The sequence below is a fragment of the Chanos chanos genome, chromosome 6 (genome assembly GCF_902362185.1).
Source record: "Chanos chanos chromosome 6, fChaCha1.1, whole genome shotgun sequence".
NCBI classification, from domain to species: Eukaryota; Metazoa; Chordata; class Actinopteri; order Gonorynchiformes; family Chanidae; genus Chanos; species Chanos chanos.
In genome coordinates this window covers 37,318,628-37,345,316 of record NC_044500.1, presented here as the reverse complement: position 1 = coordinate 37,345,316, position 26,689 = coordinate 37,318,628, and the positions used below count along the sequence as shown (strand labels likewise).

Genomic DNA, 26,689 nt, shown 5'->3' with positions numbered 1-26,689 from the left:
GGGATGTACAGACGGACAGGGGGTGAGATGCGGGTCGAGGTGGAGAGGTCAAGCACAGGCAGAGTGTGGTGGAGCAGGGTGGGGGCGGGGGCGGAGGCGGAGGACACTCTTGCCTAGTGGCTCTGAGAAACGTTAAATCCCCCCCAGCTGAGCGGCCAGCTCAGCGGGCTTCTGCCTTAACGCAGCCAGAGGAGGATGGGGGCCATCACGCCTGGCCGCCTTGGCTTTATACACGTCTATCTGCTTGTGTGCGTGAATGTGGGTGTTTATGCATGCGCACTTGTGTGTGTCTCTGCATGCGTGTGTATCTTTGCAAAAACCGGGAGGGGGGGAGGGATGTATGCCCAGGGGGCAATTCATAATTCATGAGGTAGGCAGGGAGAAGGAAAAAGGGGGCGGTAGCAGAAAGAGCAATTTTTTTTTTTTTGTAATGTGTGTGTGTAAGAGTGAGAGAGAGAGAGAGAGAGAGAGAGGGAGAGGGAGAAAGAGGGACAGAGAAAGAGAGACTGAGAGAAGACGGGATCTAGGGAGAGATGACCATCCTGTAGAGGCTTCGTTAGAGTAGGACAGTGAAACACAAACACACACACACACACACACACACACATACACTCTCAGACTTAACGGCTGCATGTGGAAGACAATAAGTCACAGTGACCCAGTATCTTCACTGTATGTGGATTTGAAGGCAAAGGAACACAAGTCATAAATCAGGCCAGTGCGTCCGGCTGATGGGAAAAGGGATTTTCTCTGATGGGGATGACTCCAGCTCTGAGTCGGCTGTGTTTAAACGGAACAGGAGTCCTCATCTGAGAGGTAATTTTTTTTTTTTGTTGTTGAAAATGTAGTTGTGTCGGTGGATCCGTACCCATGAGGGAGAGGCTTTTTTGTTGGCAGACTCTGATCCTAAAGCAGACTTAAACGGGTAATTGCACCGTTCATTCTTCAGTGAGCGGCGGCGCTCTGCTAGTGTGTCTGGCGTCTGTGTGTTCATTCATTTTCATTCATTTTCATCTCTGATCTTCTTTCACACGTATCCACGCAGCGCTGCGCTTTGTTGGCGCTTCACGTGACGCTGTGTCAAATGTCATGCGTAATGTGCCTTTCAGCTTATCTTGATGTTTTCCCTTCGTTTGACTGTAGTAAACAACTATATTTTTAATAAGCGCTCGCCATGTGGTCATTAGTCTAATGGATCATGTAGCTTGTGAATTTATTTGAAAAGAGAATGCCATTGATTGTAAAAGTATGCTTGAGGGGCATGCATGGAAGTTTGTCGCGGTTATCACACATCAGTTAAATGATGTTGAGCTGAACGTAGTCCCCTTTGTCGCTGCGTGTGTGTAAGATTGTTCTGATTTTTCTGTGCTCAAGTCAAAGCATGGAAACGTTTGCTTTTCCTAAATCAGCAGCAGATTGCCAGGGTTTATCTGTCATGATTTAGGAAAAATGCACACGTGACAGTCATGAGGGCTCTTGATTGGCATACAGTTACGTGTTGTACTGCTCTGGTCTCTTTAACTACACTTTATCTTGGAGCCTCTCTGATGATTTCACTCTGTTGCTTTCATGTTTCTCTCTCATTTTAATGCTGTGATGTCAGGGTTAGACTCTCTGCTGTTGTTAACCTCACTATTTAGCTTTACCCTGAGTTTTGTCAAATTGCTTGCTTTAACTCAAACTAGAACTGATCAGGTCTGACACTCAGCACAGAGCAAACCTGATTCAAGCGTGATGAGAGACATACTCACACACAGACACACACACACTCAAAAACAGACTCATTAACACATCTCATCGCAATCTTTGTCACATAATGGTGCTCTTTGTTGTCGCGGACGTTTTTGGGGGGGAGTAAATACAGTGCGGTGAATGTTGTAATTATAGCAATTTCATTTCCTATTACCCAGGATTATAGCTAAGGTTCGAGCTTGTAGCTGTGTAAGAGTGAGTGATTGCAATAGTTATCACAGTTCCTTTTCACGGATCATTAAACGGCAATTAGTAGCATTGTAACGTGTGACTTTCCTTTTTCCTGCTCACCCTCACAATTATGTACACTCATTATTCATTCAAATATTCCTCCTCTTTCTTTCATTTGCCGTTCTTTCTCTGTCTGTGCTCCTATCTATGTCTTCCCTTCTTTCTCTCTCTCTCTGTGTTTATTTATCTTGGTATGGTGGAGCTCAGCAGGGTCAGAGAGCGTGCTCCTGTGTGATTGGTCGCTTTACCGAGCTGTTCTGTAAAATGTCACATTGGCAGGCCAGACCATGGATTCCAGGAAAAGCGATCCGGTCTAATTCTGCTGATGTGCAGTATCACTGCACAGTAACCACATCTGGACTAGCGACAAGATCTCAGCTGACCCACGTGGCCCTCTGTCTCATATGTTTAGCAAATGGAGCTAAGCCAGGTGTTTCACAATAACAGGCTTTTTTGGATGTATTAACATTGCTTTGCTACCAGACTTTTTTTTTTTTTTTAATTAATTATACAAAATTACCATGGATGAATTTGGGGTCCTAGAAATTATGCTTATGGATTACAGTGTTTTTATCACAACGACATTATGACATTGCATAATAACATTAATGCCTCTGAATAAGCCATGCAGTCGGATGTGGGAGGGGGTATAACTGGGTGATTGTGTACTGGGGAACAAGCAGACTGGCAAACGTGCATGGGCGAGCATGCATGCATTTGTGTGTGGGTGTGTGTGTCCGTGTGTGTGTGTGCAGAAAGAGACAGAGGTCCATCCTTTTGTGGAGGTTAATGTATCCAGAGGCTCAAATATAATGGATAGAAGCTGCCTTTCAGAGCAAATATTTGAAGTGGGGCCCTCAAACTCCCCACTCCTCCCCTACTGACAGATTAGACATACAGTATCCCCACAATAATGCTCTTTGATTCATCACTAAGACACTCTTATGTTTTGGGGTTTTTTTTGTTTTTTTTTTACTTTTTATTTAAGTAAAAATCAACCAGATGACAGTTATCATCTGACATTTTAAACCATAAATAGAACATATAACATTGACAACTGGCTGCTGAAATAATTCCATCAAGGGATTTTACATTGTGTTTATGTTTGTGTTTGGAAATGTACGTTATGGGATTTTAACGTGGTAGGTCTCTTTACTTTCACCCAGTGTGGTTAAGTTGTGGTTAGAACTGGCTGGTTAAATATGTACTGGTGAAACATTTGCTCTGCTTCTGGCTCTCTGGTCTCTTAGAACAGCATATTCAGTGCATTACATAGATATGTCTGGGGTTAATGTGAATGAATGAGGTGGACCGCACTAAAGACTATAAGACTACAGTCTATATGGCCGCTAGTGCTGATTCTTATGCTTGCAAGTCAGTGCCCCTTTGGTTTATATAATGGGAGATTTATCACTGACTACTTCACCCCTGTCATGCAATGTTAATCTTTTCACAGTTTGTTTGTGTCAACGCCAGATATGCACTCTTGCTGTTCCTGTGCCACACAGTGGCATCTCAGTCACAACAGAAATGCTGTCAGCAAAATTAGTGCCGTATACAGCAGTATAGCATTTTTTTTAAAAAAAAGTCAACGTAATGCATTTACAAAAAAAAAAAAAAAAAGATTAAAAAAAAGAAGGTGTAGCAGCAATGTGTGCTAGACCTCATTCTAAACATTAAAATGTTGCATCGAATACAATTCTCTAGGAGAAAAGGCAGCATTTAAAGGGAGGATGGTGCCAGCTGCTCAGATCCCAGGTGGGGGCACAGTTGTTGTACCCCAGAGCATTCTGCATAAACTGAATTGCTTGACTGAATTTCCTTCTGTTCTTTAAATGAGTTGAAGAGAAGTAATGTAATAAATGAAGACTTGATGTATAATGTTTTGCCAAGATGACTGTCTGGCATTTAGTCCAATGCAGCCAAGTTGAACAGAAGTCATAACTGATGCGGTGTGATATTTGTCTAAAGAGCACAGCCGTGTCTAACTCTATTAATGTAAATAAAAGTAATAGCGTTAAAAAAGAAATCAAAGGATGAATTTCCCCCTCTCTTTCTATCCATTCTTAGCTTTTGCTAAAACTTGTCAGAGGGAGTTTGTAAATCCAGTCGTTGATTAGAGATGACGGTGTCTCTACAAAAAATTCTGGTGTGGAAAAACAACCTCACATATAGATGAAACCGAAAGAACTATCATACGCGTTAACCCTGATTTTAAGTATCTATGACAGTTCCTTCCATTGTAGTCACATGTGACATATAAGGTGGTTGAAGGAGCTGAAAAATTGGCATTTCTTCATGATTGAAGATTTTTATGCTCGAATTGATTTACGCTAGGATTGCAGACTTGTTAAACATTGAACTTTTTACGCTCTGAGTTCTCCTATGCACAAAAACTGAAGTGGATTCGTGTGCTCAGTCGTAGGATTGGAAATGCACTGTAACATATGCCTGTGAATGTACCTGAGAGGAAAAAATGAAAATAACATGAATAGTGCCCTTTTAATGACAAGGATTAGACATCTAGACAGATCAGTGTCTATGTTTACCACAATAGTCAGAATTTGCAGTCACTAAAGATAATTGTTTGATCAAAATATATTGTTTATAGAGGTCTTTTAAATGTTTCCCTGTCTGCCTGTATTTCTACTACCATCACTCTTATTACAGACTGTACCTCTGCAAGTGTCCTCCATGATCAGACACTGAATTTTCAGATTTCACTCCGTTCTGCCTCAGGGTTAGACTGTTTAATACAACTGCTATAGCTAATGGTACTCCTTTGTTTTAATGACTCTTAAAATCTCCCATAACCATTATTAGTTTCAATGCAATAATTACTGGAAGAGCTAATATTAGCATCTCGAAGGATCATTATCTTAACCAGTATTATATTTTTTGTATTTGGATAACACCTTAAAAATGTTTTTTTTTTTTCCCCTTTTGTGTATTGGAGAAATCTTAGCTCTTTGTGGATAAACCCAAAGAGTCTTCAGACCGTAGACAGTTGAACTGACAGTTAGCATTAAGGAAGCTCACTGCATTAAGATGCACATACATTATCCTCCATGCCTGTGTGTATCTACTGCAGCACCCTCTTGGCACGAGGCATGGGGCTTCAGTCTTCTGAACTACCGCTGTCTTTACAGCACATTATGTTCTTCACTACTAGTAATGAGTGAAAACAAAGCATTGCATTTACAGCTGTTTGAGGGAACAATGTATCATTTCTACAATATCTCTGACATTGTCTCCACGTGTTTTAGTGCATTTCAGAAAGAGTGCTCATGTTAGATGCAAGATCTAGTGTAGTTTTGCAGTGGTCTGTTCGCTTGTGGAGTCTCGGGCACTGATTACGCCTCTGTGACATTGAGGGTATGGTTAAACAGAGGTCTTCTCTTATTGACTCTTCTCTACCAGGAAAGCATGTTGATATCTGTTACAGAACGTCATGCTCTGTGGGTTAAAGGGCAGGTAATCACCCTAGTATTTGCTCCTTTTAGTGGCACTTTGTGTCCAGAATAATGACAAAAGAAAGAACACCCTTCCATCCAAATTAGCTCTGTGGGCGTTTTTTGTACATGTTATTATGCAGTTGATAGATTTCTGAGGGTTTAATTAATGGATTTGTCAGCAGCTCAACGCACAGCACCCCCCCCCCCCCCTCTTATAGCCCGCACACACACTCACAAACACACACACACACACACACACACACAAACACGCACACACACACACACATTCACATTTGCGCACCACACAAGTGTTCATACAGAAACACACATGTGCACTCATTCACACACTTAGCTATACAGACACCCAATCTCACACACTCACACTCTTGTCAGCCTGCAGACTGCCGTTGTCTCTGGAGACTCTTTTCTCACCTCTCCCTCTATCCAGAAAACCCAGCATGCACTCAGTACAAGCTGGAAGAGAGGGGGATGCCTGTGTCCCAGGAGGCGGGACGAAAAAACCTACCAGAAGCTGTAGAATACTTGTAATCACCACGGTAACCTTAGGCAGATGGACTGAAACAGGCAAATTAGGCCCAGCAGCTATTTCTATCATCCTCCTCATTCACTGATTATCACGCATTGATTTCTCTTTGTTACACCACCTCCTATTTTGTTTTTAAAGCACAGAAATGTGGCTGCTTTACCAGTTTGTTGGAAAGCTACACTTTTGTTTCATAATCTAGAATAGAGAAGCCGCCTGCAAGCTATTTTTAATTCAAAATTGATCAGCAACGATCATCGATCCCTGTGCGATCTCTTGTGGGATAGAGCTTCAAAGGGAGGACTGACATCAGTGAACATTAAATATTCATGAATGGCCTATATTTGACCTCTGAATCCACATACAGAATGTACAGGCCAAAAACATAAAGCCTACCATTATATGGCCATTATGTTCAAAAAAAGTTGTTTTATTTCAGATTTTTATGGCTTAATTGAAAAAAAAAAAACAGCAGGTCCGTATCATATGTATGTTTCTAACAAAAAGCTGAAGAAACTTTTATTTTTACTACTATGCATATTTCAGCCAAATGTTCACCGGCAATACACAGTAATACAGTAGAAAGAGAGCACTACCGCAGGCTTCTGTTGTGTATTTACACAGTATTTACTTTCATCTTGTTTTTTGGTGAAGATTTTCTTTTCCCTTGATATCTGCTTCACCAGGGCAGAGCCTCACAGACACATAAATGTAAATTAAAGCACAATGGAACATTGTGGATCTTTTTTGTTTTTTCATTTTTTTTTTTTTCTTCTTAGCCATGCTGGTTAACCACACATTGCCCCTCCAACCCTCTACCCCTCACGCTGGTTTGGTAATGGGGATTGTACCTCTCTTATCACACACCCTCTGGGGTCTGCTGTACCCCCTCCCTCTCTCATGCGATGTTGTTGCTAAGGAGCCTTAGCGACCAGGTCCACCATCATTGGCCAAGGTGGAACCAGGGGTGAAGAGGGCTCAGAGGAAGTGAAATGCAGTTTTGATAATGAGCCTGCATGTTGTTTATGCTTTTCAGAAAGGGAGAGAGAAAGGGCGAGATCAGGGTGGGGGGGTGGGTGGAACAGAAAGAATCTTCAAGGCTGGCGTGTAAATAGATGGCAGGAAGATGTTCTCCTTTGTTTGATTTGCGTATTGGAGCCTTGATAAACTTTGTTTTTCGATAGCGCCTAATTTGCCTGTTTACATCTATCTCTGCTCTTCTCCTACCACTGCTCACTGCTTCTGTTTCTATTTCCTTTTCTTCTGTTTCTGCATTTCTGACCTGACGTGCACCTTGTCCTTCTCATGCACTCAAAAGAAAAAAAAAAAAAAGAAAGATAACAATCTGACATTATACTGTTGTGGTACGATATACCTATTTATTTAATCGAATTAAGTGTGAATTGTAGTACTTCACAAACGAAGCCCTGAAAGAGTTGTCTTTGAGAACTCATCATATTGTTTGGATGATGCAGTACCACAAGAGCGTCACATGGCCTGAGTTCCATACCAAATAACCTATTTGTGTGTCTTACATGTGTGTCGTGACAGGGATACTATTACATGGACAGAGGAAGGGATAGACCTTTAGATAGATGTGTAACACTGTATACGCACAGCATATAACATTGGAGAAAATGGAAATGTTGGAGTTGTTGAGTGTATTTAAGGTCAAGGTGAGGATGGGGCTCCAAAGTATTTTAGGTGTTTTGGATTTGATAGAGAGGGATAATGGCTATTGCTTTCAAAAACATGTCATTATCATGTGTGTTCAGGCTAAAGGAACACCAGTGACTAGTGTTAAATGTGAGACTGCGTGTGAAGAGGCTAATGAGTTTCTCTCTAGGGGAGCTTGATTAACACAAGTGAGAACACTCTCTGTAAACAAGTTATCACCTGTACATAAGCTTTCTGAAGTGTGTTTGCTAAAAACCAATCCAAAAAACACCTACCCTAATTTTTCTCATTCATATATTTGTTACAGAACAATGTTCTTTCTTAAGGTCTGTGCGCTCAGCCTGTGTTTTGTTACTGGATTGGCGTAACATCATAACCCATATCCCCCGCCTGCCTGAAGGATGCCCTTTGTGTTATCGTCATTATTATACATCACTTCATCTGACAGCTTCTGGTTGAGTCTCCAGACAGCTGCCCAAGTCTTGCTTGGATGATGAGTAGAAATTGTCAGGCAGAAATGAAATGATGAAACTCTCACTGAGAATACTGAGCCAAAGGCGATGAAATGTTCTCGCTGATGCAGGATCCAATTGATTTAAATACGATGTTGAGAATGTCCTCCTGCTCTTTCAAGGTTTTTCTTCACTGCAGAACTGAATGTGTGTGTGTGTGTGTGTGTGTGTTAATTTTTACATGGCATCGGGTGGCGGGTACACTTTAATATCTGAAAGAAACATGTAAATTACATGTAAGCAGTAACAGTGATTCTGGGGAAATGATTTTCATAGATTTTACATGAATCAGTAACATGCAGGATTGATCTATTTGTTATTGACCAAGTCATTTCCTCGAGATGCCCTTAGGACTAAAAGATGTCTCTTTAACTCTATCCTCATCTTCTCCTCTCCCCATAGTCCTCTTCCCTCTATCCTCCCCCTACCATCCTCCTCTGTCTACCCTCCTCTCTTTTTCTACTAACCTGCCTTTCATATCCTCTTTTTTTTCTCTGTGCTCCCCCTTTCTCTTTCTCACTCTCTGCTTGCCCCCTCCCCACATCCACTCTATCCTCCCCATTAAAACTAGGTCATTCTGCAACATCGAGCTATTGCTCCTGCCAAGCATGAGATCTGCACAGCGCTGCTCGTTCAACTGTCCTCTCCATCTTACCTTCCCCAAGGTCCACTCCGTGGCACTGGATATGTTTGTGCCATAGATTTCACCTCATTTCCTTTTTTCCACCATTCTGCCTGTTTTTTGGGGGGTTTTTTCCTCCTTGACTTGTTCAGACCTGATGCAAACGATCTTGTTTTTGCCTGTCGGGCTCCGTTCAAAACATCACAGTATCCATGACCATGTACTTGACAAGAGCTAGCCAGGGGAGTGTGGCAAGCTTCATTTAGTAACTTGAGTTGCACTCTTAAGTCCTTCGAGCGTTCTGTCTATCTGTTTTGACAGTTATTGCTGCGCCCTCTTAGCTTCTCCAGGCCACAGTGGTCTGTTAATGGATGGGGTTAAAGGCCAGATTAGGGGATCGATCCGTCAGAAGAAGAAAGTGCAAGACACACGTGCTCACATCAGGGAATACCGAGCGAGAGATGGGCAATGCAAGAGTTGCCAAAACATGCCTGAAAAAGGTGTTTTTTGCCACAGAAGTGTGCCAAGGTGAAGGGCATCTCTAGGGTTCTGGGGAGACAGAGAGTCATGGCATGTTGTGAGGCAACAGGAGGGATTTTACAGGACGTGTTGTCTGAGATTTTGTCAGCAAGGACAATTGTTCGGGCCACACTCCTCAAGGCATTTGTACTGTTTGTGTCTGTGTTGGCTGGGAGCACTGCCATGTCCCCACATTTGTCCTTTAAAAAAACAGAGGTCTTTCCCTTTGGCTTCAACTCATTCAGGGCACGTCTCCCCCAACATCCTTTAGTTGCTTCCAAAACGGCCACATGTTTGTGAGGTCATTTTTAGGACAAAAGGCCACGTATATAATGCCACTGATATTATGATTTAAGTCATTTTTTCAGTACCCACGCTGCTGAGATGAGCATTGCCAACCCTCCTTGATCTAATGCTATGGCATTACATTAATGTGGACTTGGGTAGTCATAAATCGAATCTGACAAGCTGTCGCCTGGTCACGCATCTTTGGCATGTCTCACTGAGCTTATATTCACATATAACATATGGGATGCGTTCTCAGGCCATGTTCTGTATGTTCCTCCACTTAGGCTGTATGGCCATGAAGTCTACAGAGATCAGTGCATTCTGTTCTGTCTGTGGGATTACAAGTCTCAGCCCATCCGTGTCTCGTTCACTCCTCTGCGTCTCTGTCACCATCAGTACATATCTGTCACATCACACCCTCACCATCTCTCTCTCTCTCACTCACTCTCATGCTCTCACTCTTTCTCAGGCTGCATTGAGTCAGGCTTTTTCAAAGCTCTTGTGATGCTTGTTATATGACAGAGGGCAAACTCCCCTGTTGCAAATGAAGAGATTACACAAGATCACAGACACACTGTTTAATAAGCTGAGCTCTTACTGTGACACGTGTGTCATACTGATGGATGCGTTTAGGGGCAAGAGCACGTCACCTTTTAAACCTTCGACACCAGCTCTCAGAGCCCATGTCAAAGTGTGATGACAGAGGACTTGGCCTTTCAGATGAGCAGGGTCAATATGGACCGGAGTGGCGATAAACGTGCAATAAAGGTTCACTTGAAGGGCAAACTGCTGTCATTGCCTTAGGCAACGGAAGTCGTTTAACCCGCAGATATACTTTACTTCTCTTACCGCTGATGGTGCTATGTAGTGAGAAAAGAAAAAAAGCTACACGGTGAAGATCTTTGATATTCAGCCCCTTTGTGTATTTTGTTATGTTACGTTGCAGAAAAGAAAAGAATGAACAAAAGAAGGAAACCTGTGAAAATTGTTTCAGTTTTAAGTTGAAATGGTAGTAGCTATTATTTGTTTTATTACTGAGGCTAGTGGGACGTATGTCCCCAAGGAATGAACAAACTTCAGGTAATGTTAAGTTCCTCTGTGGTTTCACTCCGTTTAAACTTTCCAAGGTGAAAATTCAGTGTGAATGTCACGACCCACTTTCTGATGTCAGTTTCCTGTGCTGTTTATTGTCCAGTCACACATGTACTAATAAATGCCCACAGAATAAGTGTTAATTATTAAAACTGTCTAAAGTTCTTTGTATGACTGTGCTGAGTGCCTCTTTGCTGAAACTTGCTTATAACCTATTGACTGTGGGTTTATCTTGTTTTGTGTTTTCTGATGATGATTTATTGTCTTGTGTCTTTACAGGTCTCATAAATTGCTGCCTTCATAAGTACTGAATTTTCCCAAGATACACAACCACATTTGTGTGAGTACTCTCTTAAAAATCTTTTTAAAATGACCATGCTTATCTAAGGTATGTTTACATTGGGTATAATTAACAATAGTAAAAACCCTTTCACAAACATAGATTGTCAACTCAGTCTTTTCTTTGGTAGCTGAGTCTTGTCTTCTGTCAAGCCCAGGGTAGCAAAGAGGGGCTTAAGCGATGCAGTTCAATTTTTTACCAGACTGTGTTTGTGTGCAAGAGCATGCATGCATGTAAATGTTTGTGCAAGCATGTATATGTTGGAGCCTATGGGCTTGTATATGTATTTAATACATATTGGAGCCTATGACCCTTTGTATGCATGCAAATATATCGGAGTCCATGAGCCTCTGTAAGCCTCTATATGTATATGAATATACTAGAGCCTATAAGCCTCTGTATGTATATGAATATATTGGAGCCTATGAGCCTCTATATGTATATGAATATATTGGGGTCTATGAGCCTCTATATTTATATGACTGTATTGGAACCTCTATGTGTATCTGGGAGACAGGAGGGTGGAAGGGCAGTTTTTTGGGGGTACAGTTTTGCCTTAAGATAAGTGTTTGAGCTGTGATTTTCAGATCTGCCAAAAATTGAGTTGCAGAACATGCTCAGAGACTGTTTGCGTTTAGCAGAGTGTTTGCACGTCTCTTAAACGCTCCCTACTTGTCTGTTTTGGTGAAGGAGGATACAGGGCCAGGGTATGGGTGTGCCTGAGGATAGACTACAGAGAGTGTCTGGGGCACCGAGGCCTCGCTCTACTGAGGGTAATTGGCTGTGATGGACATGAGGGTATTTATAGATCAGACTCATGGGTGCTGGCCCTGTGGGGGGGGTGGCAGAGTCAGAGCAGAGGTGGGGGCATATATCTGCCTTAGGCCTTGCTTCTGTGGTCTGCTTCACAGCGAGAGAGAGAGTAAGAGAGAGAGAGAGAGAGAGAGAGAGAGGGATTGAGTGAAAGGAAGAGAGACCGTTCTTTTGCTCACTTTATTTTAAAAACACAAGCATTTGCCCTCACTTCACCATTTTGTCGTGTGTTTGGGCAGTGTTTTGCTATCAAGCCCTTTTGACACTCATTTAGAGACCTCTGCAGTCGAGAGATTACTTTTGAGTTTTTGGGTTATGTGCCTACAAATGTGTGCTTCTTTGTAATATAAGCAGGCTGGTGGAGAGGTATAGTGCCCCTCTAAAAAAAAATAAAAAGCACCGTACGTTAAGAGGCAAATGTAAAATGTAAATCAGTAGCACTGGTGTTCCTCACACCTCTCCTCTGAAACCAAAATGTAAAAAGGTTGAAGCTCCATCATAGCATTAATCATCTCTGCTTCACATTTGAAACCTCTCTAGCCCTTTCCCAGCAAGCCTTAAATGTACAGGAGTGCCATTATAATTTTTTTCCCCTTTTCTTTCATAGATGGCATAATGGTACTCTCACAGCAGGAATTGTGAACAAAGAGGAAAACTGAACATTTTTCCCCTTTTCTCTCCTAACACATATTCATTTTAGTAGAAATAATAAATAATACGAGAAACCTCTCACAAATGCTGCATATACCCACTGTAATTACAAGCCATTACAGATCCATTGCTAAGCCAGACCATAATGGAACACACGTGACTTTTCATCAGTGGTAAAGAAATAGAAAAAAAAAAACAAAAAACCCCCCAACAAAACAATGTATATGTAAGTGAAATACTTTTTGCTTTTGATAGAGACTTTGAAATATGATATGCTTAAGAGAGAGTAAGCTTTTCATGACAGTGTCTTTACATTGTCATTAATTATGAAAAGTATGCATAATTTAGAAAGTAATCTTGTATGGAAAAGCCATTTAGAATGTTGAAATTGCTAGATTTATGTAAATTACTTCGTCTGTATGAATGATGTTAATTTGACTTTCGTTCTTTGTCGGTGGTCCTGGTCATAAGAAGAGTTCTTTCTTCTGTGAATCATTTTGTTGAAATATGATCAAAACTATTAGGTGCTTTGACTGGAAAATTATATATCACATCATTTTCAAAATGATGCTCACATCGCAACTTAGTATCCAAGTGCATCAATGCTCATTCCAAAGATACTGGCTGAAATATTTACAGCTGAACATTTACCGAATATGAAATATAGTTGTACAACCCTGATGTTTTTAATGAGTGAATAAGGCAGTAGGAGTGTCTGAGACAAATGAACTGACCCTGAGCAGGGATTGAAGTCTGTTTCTGTCTGTCTTGGTGACTTGCCATTGGACTGTGACCTGCTGTAGCAGAATGACTGGAGGTAGCCTTGGCACATGCTGCAGTCCACATGCTCACTCACAATCACAGTGATCTTTGTATAAGCCACAGCTCAGTGAACTTCTTTAAGAATCTGTGAACAAATCTTATTCTCCATTCACTCTTGTTCAACCACTAGAATGAAGCCTTCGGTTTCTTAGTCCTTTGATATGTGGAATAGACTTGACCTATTTTTGCTACAGTAGGTATATCAGGCATACTGCACTCAGACAACTGAACCGTGTGGGTGTCGGGAGGGTGGGGGGGTGGGTGTGGGTAGGTGTGTGTGCTTGTGCAAATTTATAAATACTGTAGTGCATAATTTCACATTGCTTTACCTTTCTCCATCTTAATCTTTTCTCCGGAGCCCAGACTCCCAGTCCACTGCATGCTGTTGTGACTGGAATACAGTAATTAAGAAGGACATTGCATAGTCATTGGGTTACACAACAGCTTGACTATAGTGACTGTCTCACACCTCCAGTGTTAGGTTCGATTTCACCTCTGAATGAATGAGTGACAGATGAACGGAAGGGCTTGCTTGGAGAAATGTGCCTTCTTCCCCCTGGGGCAGATTAGGTATTTTGTCAAATGGTGTTTGGTTGATACTCCAGATGGTGTGTGTGTGTGTGCATGTGCATGTGTGTGAGCATGTGCGTGAATTTATGATAATGAGGTTGTTCTTTGAGCACACTTTAGACTGCTCCTGTAATTTTTAATCTCCTTTTTTCACTGTTATACAATTTTAAACATTTAATCATACGAACATAAAGTCTAAATGTCATTGGCTAAGTGGACTCAGCCGTAGGTTGCTGATTATATGTGGAGATATAGTAACTGAGCTGAAAAGCAGTTGAGAGCTGAGACTATCTGGAGTTGTTAACATCCACCGTCAAGACCACCTGAGGGTCTACGGTTACTAATGGGCTGTTCTCCATGCTTGTAATGGGAGTGTGATTAGTTGTACTAGACTGAGTCTATGGCGCCTCAGAAGGATCAGTCTGTCATTGACCACCACACAGAATGGTTTGGAGGACAGAAAGCAGCAGGAGGGGTAGTGTACCTGTCATCTCCCTGACTGGAGTTTGACAGATGTACTGGTGCAGCGAATTCACCTGCTCGGCTACAGAAGCCGAGACAGGCCCTTCTGGCTTTTAGTTTCTACTCACACGCACATGCACATGCACACACACACACACACACACACACACACACACACACATGCGCGTGCACACACTCACACACACGCACGTGTCATATACCTGTGATGCTGTTTGGGAGGCAGATATGCTGAGTGAGCTTGTGGTCTGCTCCAAGGTTGTGTTGTCTTGCCTGGTGCTGGATGCTTCTTTGGCTGTTGCATGAAAACTTTCTCTTTAGCTATGAGGAGTCACCATCTCTGGGGAACTGCTGAACTCAGCTGCAAATATAGGCCAACTGGAAACATCCATATGTACAGTGTATGAGCATTCACCCCTGCGCAGTCTCTAACCCATACTCTCAGTCACTCACATTTGCATACTGCGCACCAGTGTTCCAGTGAAATACATAAGAGAGACCCCATTTCAAGACATATATTGAATTTTTGTTACAGGTTTTGAAATATGTACTGTACAGCTCATTTAAATGGCTGCTTTTCAGAAGGATTATGGATCATTAAAGTCTGCTTACTTGTTTTAAATAAACGGAATCAATAACACTTATAATAATTTGTGCCCTTTCTTTTTTCATTGCACGTCAGAAACGTGGTTAAAAGTACGCAACTAAGCCAATCGGCAGCCGGGACAGGAGGAGACAGCCAATCGGGGGAGAGAGATGCGGACGCAAGGACAGCTGGCGGTTCTGGCTGTGTTGTCACTCTTACTACTTCTCTGGAGAGAGGTGTCTTCAATCGAGGTCCCGTTAGATCGTAAGTTATTGAGAATACAAGGGAAATGATCTACCTGCTTATTTAATAAACAGTCATTGGCATAAAGAGGCCATAGCTGCTTAGAGTGATAAGTAATTTTGTGCATGTTTTCTGACATGCTTTGGTTACTAATTTTGATCTGTAAGTTTCTGTAATAGTGTTGCTGAAATGAAACACAGATGGGATCCCAAGTTAAAAGGAGCATCTCATTCACACGGCATAAAGCGAAAATCAGTGTTGATAGTATTGAACTCTATCCCTTCCCCCACTATATAGACCTGACTCTACCAGCATACAACACTTCAATATATGCAGTGCTACTTTCATCATCAATTATATACTCCCTACTCAACCATTTCTCAGTGTTGCTAAATATAACCATGTTTTTCCAATGATTATTTTAAACCATGTTTTTAGCTGGCACAGTGTGTAGTATTTTTTTCAATCTTACCATACTTTTTTCAAATTTTGGTTGGATCCATTTCTTATATAAAGATGAATTCAGCTTGTAATTGTTTATAGACATTTGAAGATAAATTTTCATTTTTGAACTGTGCTCACTTAACAGGGTATGCGTCACAAATTCGTCATTCTTTCATAGAGGGAAAACCATAAAGAATTTTGTGGAATCTCACACTGGATAGATTTCTCCCTAGGTCCTAGACAAAGGATGAGATAATACGCTTTCTCTGCTGCTATCTAGCAACTGTTTTTTTTTTCTTTTCCCGCCGTTTCTTTTCTATTTTGCAACAATAGCGATGCAGGTTTCACTCTACTCGTATGAAAAATGATTTGAGAAAAGCACACAGGAAAAGCCCCAGAGGCGCTTGCTTTGCACCAGTCGGAACAATAGTGAGCGATTCAGTCTGACCAGGGACTGTCAGCACCTCAGAGTTCTTTATCTGCACCCACCCTACACCCCATTCTCTTTCTCCTTCTCTCTCTCTCCCTCCCTCTCTCTCTCTCTCTCTCTCTCTCTCTCTCTGCATCTATATCTCTGCATCTGTCTCTCTGTCTCTTTTTCTCTGTCTGTGTCTCCCTCTGTTCCTGAGGCTTTACGTCTCGTACTCCATTTGTGACTGTCGGGCTCCGGTCCATCCTCATGAACCCCTATTGATCTGCACGGATACAACAGACTGGAGCTCCTGCCCCCACCTATGAGCAATACATAATAGACCCTGTGACCTCTTGACCTTTCCAAATCCTTTCAGCTGCAAATGTTAACACAACATAGTGGGCATTATATATTTGGAACCCCTCAGGCTTTCATGCGAGTAAAGTCATCTGTGTCAGATCAGTGAAAAATGGTCTTGATACCAGGTGCACACTGGTACTAACCACACTTTAAATTGCCCTTTTCTTTTCCTGAAAGGATGTGTAGATACCGTTTGTTTTTTAATAACTGAAATACAAGGACATGTTGAGTTTATAATCAACTGAAGAGTGACAAAAATGAATATTTTATACATGTGTCTTTTTGAATCCAGTCTTTATTCTGCTCTAACTCATTTTAAACCCCTCGTCCTATCAAGCACTCCTATTGATGAAGGTTGTCATCACTTCTCATCTGACCTGTGCCCCCCATTACACACACACACACACACACACACACACACACACACACACACACAGATTAGTCTTTCATGAGCCCCATTCCATGTGACCTTCGCTGTGCACTATGAATGATGTCAGACAATAAACAGAGTCGATGCACCTGTCGAAAACATCTACTGTTTCAGAGTGACTATGGACTCAAAGACATCTCCCTCAGTTCAGATCATCTCTTTTGTTCCTAAACCTGCTGGTGAAGAGCTTTAGTTTTGGCTTTCAGTTAAGAAACTGCAGAAGGAGACACCTCCCCCCCAGCAATAATCCTGAAATTGAACTGTCTCTTTACCTGACTGACAAAAGATAATCAAAGCTGAGAAAACATTATGAAATTCAAAAAGAACCTCACAGAGTATGAATATATTTGGTATTGACATGCGTGTGTCAGTTTACTAACATTTGATGTTTTATCTTTTCTGTCATTGTTCTTTGTGCAGTGTCTTTACAAACAATGCGCTAAATAATCTTTCACCATAATAGTACTAACATATAATAATGATAGTTTCATCCCATCCCCTGTTTTCAAGATCACAATGTATTTACCTGTTATTTGTCACCACTGGGGTTCATTGGATTATTATTGTTGTTGTTTTTTGTACTTTCCGTCTGCAGGTAGAACAAATGGCCAATTAGAATTACAGCTGAATAGTCAATGTCTCTAGACTGCACTTGATAACTGTAGTTAAATTGTGTTATGGCTGTGTTTTACTGTAATAACAATGTGTAGCTTTTGTGTGGTCCGATGTCACTAACTAGCCATTATCCAACCTTGTCCCATCCCCCACCGCACCATCCCTTCTTTTCTACAATTTATCTCTCACGCTCCCTCTGCTCCTCCTGGAACTAACAGCAAAGATCCAGCAAGACCGTAAGTTCTTAATTAATACGGATGAACTTGTTTAGTAAACCAACTGTGCTTAATTTAATTAAAATGTTGAACCGATTTTTTTCATATTTAATACAGAGCACAATTAATAATTCCTACATTGTATCTGGGGGTTAAATTGCATGCACAAGTCTTTCTCGGGTAATGGATAAAAGGGATGTCTTTACATAGCAGCTGTAATCTTCCATGAATCACTCTTTAATCATATAGCACATGGTGCATTGCCATTTCAACATAGAGGGTATTGACTATAAGAAGGAGAGAGAAATAATCACAAAAGTTAATCAGCTTTTTTTTTTATTATTAATACCCAGTGAGCCCCCTTTGAGCAGTTTCTTTGAGATTGGCTTATTTTTGGTTTTATGTCATCTTAGAATACTCAGGTGAGTAGAAGCAACATCAAGAACAATCAGGAACTATTGGGCTAATTGGCCAATTAAATATGTATAGCACACTGAGCACAGCTGTGCAGAAGCCAATGGGAGGACATGGATATTGATGTGATTCAGTACCCACTACCCCTCCCCCCCACACCCCCTTGGATAGAGTCATACCTCTCTGAAAACATAGGTTGCGTGGATCTGCTCCATTAAACCATATTTCTTCAGCACGACAGAGCTGAAAAGGCTGTAGGGAATAGGTGACATGACGGAGAATATTCTGTGTCGTATCTATAGAGTAAGGATAACTGTATGTTCTTGAAACGCTAATTTGATTCTCTGTAATTCTGAAGGGAATGTACATCTTCATACAAGATTTCAGACCTAAGTATTCAACTATAAACGCACTTATGGCATAGCTAAAGCAAAGTCATACGAGAGCATTATTTTGTGGAGTATCATTGTGCAATACTGGTCTGATGAGTTTTTCTCTCTTTCACATTGACACAGTGAAACAGCCCCCCACCATTGTGAAGCAGTCTGTAAAGGACTACATTGTTGATCCCAGAGATAACATCATCATTGAGTGTGAGGCCAAGGGGAACCCTGTGCCAACGTAAGGACGGACAATGCCCTTCTTCTCCGTTTTCTCCCGCTCTACTGTTGCTCCCACCATTTTTTGCCTTTCTTTCTCTCTCTCTGTCTGTGTGTGTGTGTGTGTGCGCGTGTTTGTGTGTGTGTAATTCCTCATCTTTCTCTCTCTCTGCTACTTTCTGTAGCACCATCGTTACTGAAACTGCCTAATTTTTTGTCCACATTCTCCCATATTTTTTGCATCTATCTCAACGCCCACATCCATTCTTACTCGCTCATCCCACGTCCATACTGTAACCCTGTCCTGCCCTTCTCTCCTCTTTCTCCCTCTCTCTCCCTCTCTCCCTGTCTCTTTCCCCTGTATTCTCTCTCCCTGTCTAATTAATGCTGACAGCCATTAGTGACAGCACGAAGAGCAGAACGCATTTCTGGATGAATGGCATCCAGTGCCACATCCTGACAAAGGCACTGCCAGCCTTGCCCATGACCTCCTCCCTTCATGCCATCAGATAGCAGGGCTGGGGTTGCTAGATACCACCTCGCGTCTCCCCTTTTGCTTACGTAAACCGGTGCTAAGCAACAGAGGACAGTAGCTCCATTGAGCAGAGCTCTGTTTGTTTGTTGCCATATTGGGCTTTATGTAACCCTCCACTCTTGCCATCCCATGAAAGCCATTGTGATAGAATAATGGGACCAGTGGACTATTCATACTAATGAAATGTTCAGTGGAATCACTCATACTCTCAAATCAGCATTTAAAATTTACTACAACTTTGATATGGTTTGTTCTCTTTTCCAAATAATTTGATTAGGCCTTCCTCTCAGAGGAGGCTGTCTGCGTCATCACTGTACTTTGGCTTTGCATTGGAGTGATGTTTTGAGAGATAGTAACAAGTGTGACTTGTCTTGTCTTTGGACAGGTTTTTATGGAGGCGAAATGGGAAGTTCTTTAACATGATTAAAGATCCTAAGGTGTCCATGCGGAAACGCTCTGGAACGCTGGAGATTAATTTCAGGAACGGCGGGAAGCCGGAGGACTATGAGGCGGAGTACCAGTGCTTCGCCTCAAATGACTTCGGCACGGCGATCTCCAACAAAATCCTGCTTCGAGTGTCCAGTGAGGGGCCACTCACTATTTTTTCACAACAGAAACAAAGCACAAATACTAATCAAACACCGCAAAAAACACTTAGAAAATCTCAAGAATAAACAACCATGTTTCCCTTCAGCTCCTGCCCGTAACTTCTCACTGACATCTGATCAAGCTGACACACATTAGCACTCTGCGTCAGCAGCTTGATTTTAAGACAGGCTCCTGCCTATGTAGCAATGTTACAGAAATCAGGCAAATGGATATTGACCGTGTTTCAGCTATGACTGTACTAGCAGGTCTTATAAATGTCAGTAATGCCGTGTTAATTCTTTTTTATCTCTCCGTGTTATGTTGTCTGCTCAGAGGCACCACTGTGGCCGAAGGAGGTCTTGGAACCGGTGCTGGTGAGTGAAGGATCATCTGTGGTCCTACCATGCAACCCCCCTCCTGGCCTGCCCCCGCCACACACCTTCTGGATGAATAGCAGTAAGTCATCATGTTTCAGCTTTCCTTCCTTATCTCGTCTTTAGTTTTTTTTCAAATCTGTCCTGCTGTCTCCATCTCTGTGGCTCTCTGTTCCTTCGTTTTTTTTCTCCCCCTCTTTTCCTCTGTCACCTTGTCCTCCTCCTAAGCCAGGCAGTGTCCTTTACCGTGTTAGTGCTGAGCTAGTGCGTGTGCACACGGTAACACCGCCTAGCAAAGAGCTGAGGGAGCACAACCAATGCCTGGGAGACGATTCCTCTGTCTCAGAGTCAGGAATCATAGTTCACACTTCAGTACATATTTAAAAGGCTATGACGTCAGCTAGTGCTTACCAGCATTTAATTCTGGTTTTGTGACTTGCCTCTACTTTACATCTTCTCTTTTTAAGCATGCAAAGTAAAAGTGATTAAATGAGAGTCAATCAATTAATCTCTGTTGAGAGATAAATGTGTCCCTCAGTTGCTCCATAACTTCTGAGGGCAATATCTATTTCCAGTTTCAGAGTGGAATATGCTTTCACTGTTATCTTTGCGATGTATGATCCCAGCTTAGCCGTAGGCATATGTGTGACAACCAGATGGACCATGTCATAGCTAGTGATGGTTAAGTTGTTTGAAAAGCCATTACTCACTACACTGTACGTGCTTGGCGTGAAGTAAAGTTTCTTCAATCTGGAATTTTTCACGCCATCACAATGAAGCACAGCATGGTTCACACATCGCAGTGATGCCAGACAGTTTGTCGGATGATGAGTGAGCCTTGCTTTTCTTTGTGTTCCTCTCTGACCTTCCACAGTCATGATGCCTATCACACAGAATGAGAGGGTCTCCATGGGGCTAAACGGAGACTTGTACTTCTCCAACGTCATGGCCTCAGATGCCAATACTGACTATAGCTGCAATGCACGTTTCCTCTTCACTCACACCATCCAGCAGAAGAACCCCTTCACTCTCAAAGTCATCACGAGTAAGTAATATGCCTCCTCTTTTCTAAGGCTCATCCAGGCACATACAATGTGTAACAAGGACATCTAGTGGTTTAAAATTGGTACTGACGTGATGTTGTCGCTCTCACTGTGTCTAATGACTTTTTTTTTTTCTTTTGTGACGTGTTCAATGGCCAGATGTTTCTGAATTAATCCTTTCTGAATAATTTTCCCATATGTCTTTTCATCAGAGTTATTGTAGCAGGTTTTTCAAATGGTATTAGGATTTGGATCTCTTTTTCATCAGTTTGGAAGACTGTGGTTGTGCCTACAACCGCGGTAGTGCTACTGTTTAATTTTTATTCACTGTGCTATGATTTTAGTACATTTTTTTCTGTGCTATTTATTTATTTATTTATTTATTTATTTATTTATTTATTGTTTTGCAAAGGAGCATTGTTTTATGTGTGTGTGTGTGTGTGTTTATGAAACTCTGTCTGCATGTTAATAGGACTGCTATAATTCTGTTCACAGAAGAGCCGTATAATGATACCTTCTCTTCTCTCAACTCCACTGACTTGTATGGTGGTGAGTCTGTAGCCGACAAGATGTCAGTCCAGCTCTGTCTCACCTTAGTGTTAGCTCCTTGTGACTGGCCTAACAACACTAGCCTACTGCTCACACCTCCAAACTGCAAACCAAGGGAAACATCACAGTGTCACATGTTTGCAGCACAGAAATAACCCTTAGGTTAGAAACATTGGTATTAGCCTGAGATGATGAATAATTGTGCTCTGATCTCAAGCGTGCATCCCCTCCACCTCAACGTCTGTCTCTGGAGAGGACCTTTAAGCCTTTCCAGTGCTTTAATTACTCTATTAACCCACACTGTCTAATTAAGGAGCTGTGAGCAGACAAGAGCTCAACCCAATAGTTATGGTTATCACAGGAAACTCACATATTTTTTTTCCCTCCGCATTAATCCAATAATAACTAGATGCAAATCCTTCCTTGTGGAGCTAGGGTTGGTCCTGTGGAGGAGGCTGAGACAGTGGTGGGGTGGGTGTGGAGAGCTGGGTGGTGCTGAGCTCTAAGGGCCAGCTGTCACGGCCCATTCACTGACAGACAGCGGCTTTGTGAGCCCCAGCGAACAGGCTCCAGGGTTCTAGACTCTAGTTCTCCATCAGGACGCTTTAACACACAGTGGGAGTCTCTCCGTGCCAGTCCATGAGCGCCCTTGGGGCTCCTATTCATGATCCGCCGGCACCATTGTCGCCACGGCGACATGTCATACTGGCGTGGAGCATGTGTCCCTGACGGTTGTCTGGACTAATCGGCGAGGCCCGTCCCTCTCGTCTTATGTCACTAACAATGGTTGTTGTCACTTTGTTTGCAGGGCACTTGCGATGCTAACATCCTCAGGCGCAGCTAATCTCACAGCTATATATGCATTACAAAAGAAGCTAATGAAACCATGCTCATTCAGTCTGCTATTTCAGGCAGGCTTATGGTGTCTTCTGATAACATGAAAATGTGTCTCCAATTAACTCTCTGTCTTTCGTAGTCTTTAATGTTTGCTTAATACACAATTCAATAATTTTTGAAATGCCTCTTCTATTTTCTCCATGTTTGTCATTTTTTTTATCTACTTGGCTATATCAGTGAAAACAGGCTAAAATGATCCCAGGGCTAAAGGGAAAATGATTCATTAATAAATATGACCTCTGAATAGATGACACTTGCCATCGTGTTTAGCGCATAGCCAGTTTCTTCATGTCTTAAGCCACATAAAAAAAAGCAGATATTTTGTCTTACTAAATCTGTGTCATTATACATTTGATATGTTTCAAAGAATATTATGCTAGACTTGGTTTGACACATAAATCTTTGATTGGCCAAGCTTGGAACCAGACTCAGGAGTCTGGACAGACTCCAAATGTTTCCTACTAATGGCCTACTGATAACAAACCTAATGTCATAAGTGCAAAGCCCAGAGCTGCACTAATTACATTAAAATGTATTCCCTGCAGTCTGTAATAGCAGGACCTAAATAATTTATTTCTTTTAATGATTTGTTATTTGCTTTTATGTCCATATTAGACTTACAAAATTGCATCTAAAAGCAGCATGGCTTTTTGTCAGAAATTGTTCTTATTTCTGTAAACATTCAGAAACAAAAGCAAAAGCCAGTGCTCTGGGTCATTAAAAGTAATTCACGAACAAGAACATGTAGATATAAAGCAGTAAAGCTAGGAGATATGAGATAAGAATGTCCTTGTATTTGATGTTGAATATAATGTCAGAATTTAGGACAACAGCATATCTCATGTAGGATAAAAAAAATATGCCACAACATCAATGGATTACCTTCTTTGACAGGTCACTTTCTAATATACTGATGGGCCACATAGGGTCACATATCACCAACTGCCATAATGCCAAACATCAAAGCAACAGTAAACTGTAACTGTGTTTTTGGCAGGTCAACTAATGCACTGAACTTTTCCTGTTTGTTTACCTGTATAATGATAAACTCATGTTATCTCCTACTTAGCACGGAATGTGCCAGAAACACACCCTAGCTTTCTGTCTCCAACGCGGCTATCCAGCTCTAAGATGGTGCTTCGTGGAGAGCAGCTTCTTTTGGAGTGCATAGCCGCTGGAGTGTGAGTTTCTCTGAACAAATATGATCTCAGACGTTGACTTAATCCAAGTACATACCTAAACAAATTGAATTAGAGATCCCTTACTACGTTAGATGGACAAAGGTTTCATCAGATATCTTTACACTATAAATACACAAGAGTGCCATTATGTTGTTGGAACAAGTTACCTAAGCAACCTACGTAACTACATTATATCATGTGGATCACATCATGTCTAGTGTGATGCTTTGATGATAGTTTTTTTCCTCAAGAAACTAAATGATGTTATGTCAGGTTAATTATGTGTTGACGTTAGCTGTTACAAATTTTGCTCACAGCCATTGTTACACTTTGAAGACTGGTTATGATCATGGCAAGATGAAAGGTTTTAATAAAGTGTTGGTTGTTTGTTTTCTCTCCAAACACACTATGCGCACAGGCCAACTCCTAGTATTAAGTGGTTCAAGAAAGGAGGAGACCTGCCGTTCAAGAAGGTAAAATTCGAGAACTTCAACAAGACCCTACGGATTGTAAGTGTATCTGAGGAGGACGCTGGAGATTACATTTGCATGGCCAACAACAAGATCGGCAGCATCCGCCATACCATCTCTGTCCAGGTCAAAGGTCAGCTTCACCTCAGTCTTTGTATTTTTGCTTGAAAGAAATTACAGGTGGTACAATGCTGTATTTGTCGTAACTATCAGACATGGATGGCTTCGGCAGTGTTCAGACACACTCAGTGCTCCAAGTGTCTAGCATTCAAAGGCCCTACAGTATCCTTATTTTCCATTCTATCTCATGAATTTGACAACTGCCTTGACCTGAAACCATAATAGCTTTAATTGTAGCATTTGGTTTGCAGTTCATTTAAAATCTACACTTAAGAGTTAAATGATGTAATCATATTATCAAGCTTGTGAAAATGTCCCTCTTTTTTTTCACTGTGCTAAAGCGGCTCCTTATTGGCTGGATAAGCCTACTAATCTTGTACTGGCTCCTGGTGAGAGCGGGAGACTGGTCTGTCGGGCCAATGGAAACCCTAAACCCACTATTCAGTGGCTGATGAACGGAGAGCCCATTGAGAGTGAGTCTATAGAAGTTCTCCTCTTATTACATGACTCTGATGACAGTGTGCCTTTGTAACTCTGTGTCCGTTCTCTGCATTTGGAACCACAGGTTCGCTGCCGAACCCTAGTCGGCAGGAGATCGGTGACACCCTCATCTTCCGTTCAGTGCAAATAGGCAGTAGCGCTGTGTACCAGTGCAATGCCTCTAATGAACATGGTTATCTGTTGGCCAATGCCTTTGTCAGCATCCTAGGTAAGATGTGCACCAATTCTTTGTGGTCAGAAAGCTAAATTCTCAGCTTTCCCCCCGAATGTGTTAACTTATATGATTGTGGAAATTTTTTTGCTAGCTTTTTGGTAGCTTGGTAACTTTGGTAACTGTATGAGCTGCCAAATCAATGGGCACGGCTATTTTGGCGCTAAACATTTTGGTTGCTGTTTTATAATAAGTACAGCCTTTGATGAATGAGTGCTGTGGTTAACTGTGATATCTGCCCTTGTTTCAGATATGGCACCTAGAATGCTTGGTCCCAAGAATCAGCTGATCAAAGTGATTGAGAACAACCGTACTCTCCTAGATTGCCCCTTCTTTGGCTCACCTTTACCTGACCTCCGCTGGTAAGCTCTGCTGGCTTATTGTCATGAGTTGGTTACTCATTTTCTGGGTTTTGTTTTTCCCCAGAGGTAAATAGGCAATAATTTGTGTGTGTGTGTGTGTGTGTGTGTGTGTGTGTGTGTGTGTGTCAGGTTTAAGAATGGGTTAGGGAGTGGTCTGGATGGAGGCCAGTATAGGGTGTATGTCAATGGTACGCTGGAGATCAAACAGGCTCGAGCAGAAGATCAGGGAACTTACACCTGTGTGGCAAGGAACATCTTGGGAAAGTCAGAGAACCAGGTTCGCCTGGAGGTCAAAGGTCAGTGTGGAACAGTTATGAAGAACATGAGGACTTCTCTATTGCAGTTTCTCTAATTCTTCCATCAAATCTGTTTTGTTTGCATTTACTGCATACATTTCAAAGTATCTCATAATTTACATTTCTGTGAGTTTCATACTTATCTCCTCATAATGTGAATGTCACTTTGTGCATTTCTGCTGTTTGTTTGTGGGGTGTGTCAGAACCCACTCGGATAGTAAGTGCCCCAGAGCACCTCTCAGCCATTCGTGGGAGTGTCGCACGCTTTAACTGCCGCGTCAAATATGACCAGAGTCTCCCTATCACAGTCACCTGGCTGAAGGATGACAAACCTCTCAGCCTTGGATGGAGGTGACTATAAAAACTCTATCTCTATGTATTATCCAAATCCTAGGCCCATTTCCTCTCTACTGCATGTATCAGTTAACAGAACCGCTTTCCCTTATTCTGGAATGTACTGCATTTGCTGTCTTGCCAGATAGTAAGTAGTGGTAATTGTGATGCTCTTTTTGAACAGGTTAAAGAAGTACGATGAGTTTTTGTCTATTCCTAATGTCCAAAAGGAAGATGAGGGGACCTATACATGCACAGTCAGAACTGAGATCGATGAGGACTCTGCCTCTGCCCGTCTGACTGTTTTAGGTACAGATGCTCATAGACATATACATATGCATATGTATATGTGTGTATCCACACACAGATACAACGCTTTGTCTAATCAAATCAAAGCACACTAAATATTCATGCTTGTTTACTAATGCTTGTATGCTATGATTTTCACATTCATTTATTCTAAAATCTTTAAAAATTAACCAGCCCTTCATTTAGATTATATGATACTACCACTGAAAACTCACACTTTTCTGATCTTCTGCC

General features: G+C 41.7%; 1 protein-coding gene across 2 annotated transcripts in view; it reads left to right on the top strand.

Annotated features, from left to right (window-relative positions):
* The first annotated feature begins 480 nt into the window (after positions 1–480).
* The window catches only part of nfasca (neurofascin homolog (chicken) a), a 48,480-nt gene continuing 22,271 nt past the window's right edge, over positions 481–26,689 (top strand). For both annotated transcript variants that reach the window (XM_030776126.1, XM_030776125.1), the window contains exons 1-16: positions 481–816; positions 10,972–11,032; positions 15,051–15,218; positions 17,677–17,694; positions 18,603–18,708; positions 19,607–19,803; positions 20,143–20,265; positions 21,058–21,228; positions 23,742–23,853; positions 24,272–24,456; positions 24,785–24,916; positions 25,009–25,152; positions 25,406–25,517; positions 25,647–25,813; positions 26,017–26,164; positions 26,331–26,455. In XM_030776126.1, the coding sequence (XP_030631986.1) occupies positions 15,125–15,218; positions 17,677–17,694; positions 18,603–18,708; positions 19,607–19,803; positions 20,143–20,265; positions 21,058–21,228; positions 23,742–23,853; positions 24,272–24,456; positions 24,785–24,916; positions 25,009–25,152; positions 25,406–25,517; positions 25,647–25,813; positions 26,017–26,164; positions 26,331–26,455 (1,834 nt within the window). In that variant the 5' untranslated portion in view covers positions 481–816; positions 10,972–11,032; positions 15,051–15,124. The remainder of the gene's footprint in view (positions 817–10,971; positions 11,033–15,050; positions 15,219–17,676; positions 17,695–18,602; positions 18,709–19,606; positions 19,804–20,142; positions 20,266–21,057; positions 21,229–23,741; positions 23,854–24,271; positions 24,457–24,784; positions 24,917–25,008; positions 25,153–25,405; positions 25,518–25,646; positions 25,814–26,016; positions 26,165–26,330; positions 26,456–26,689) is intronic.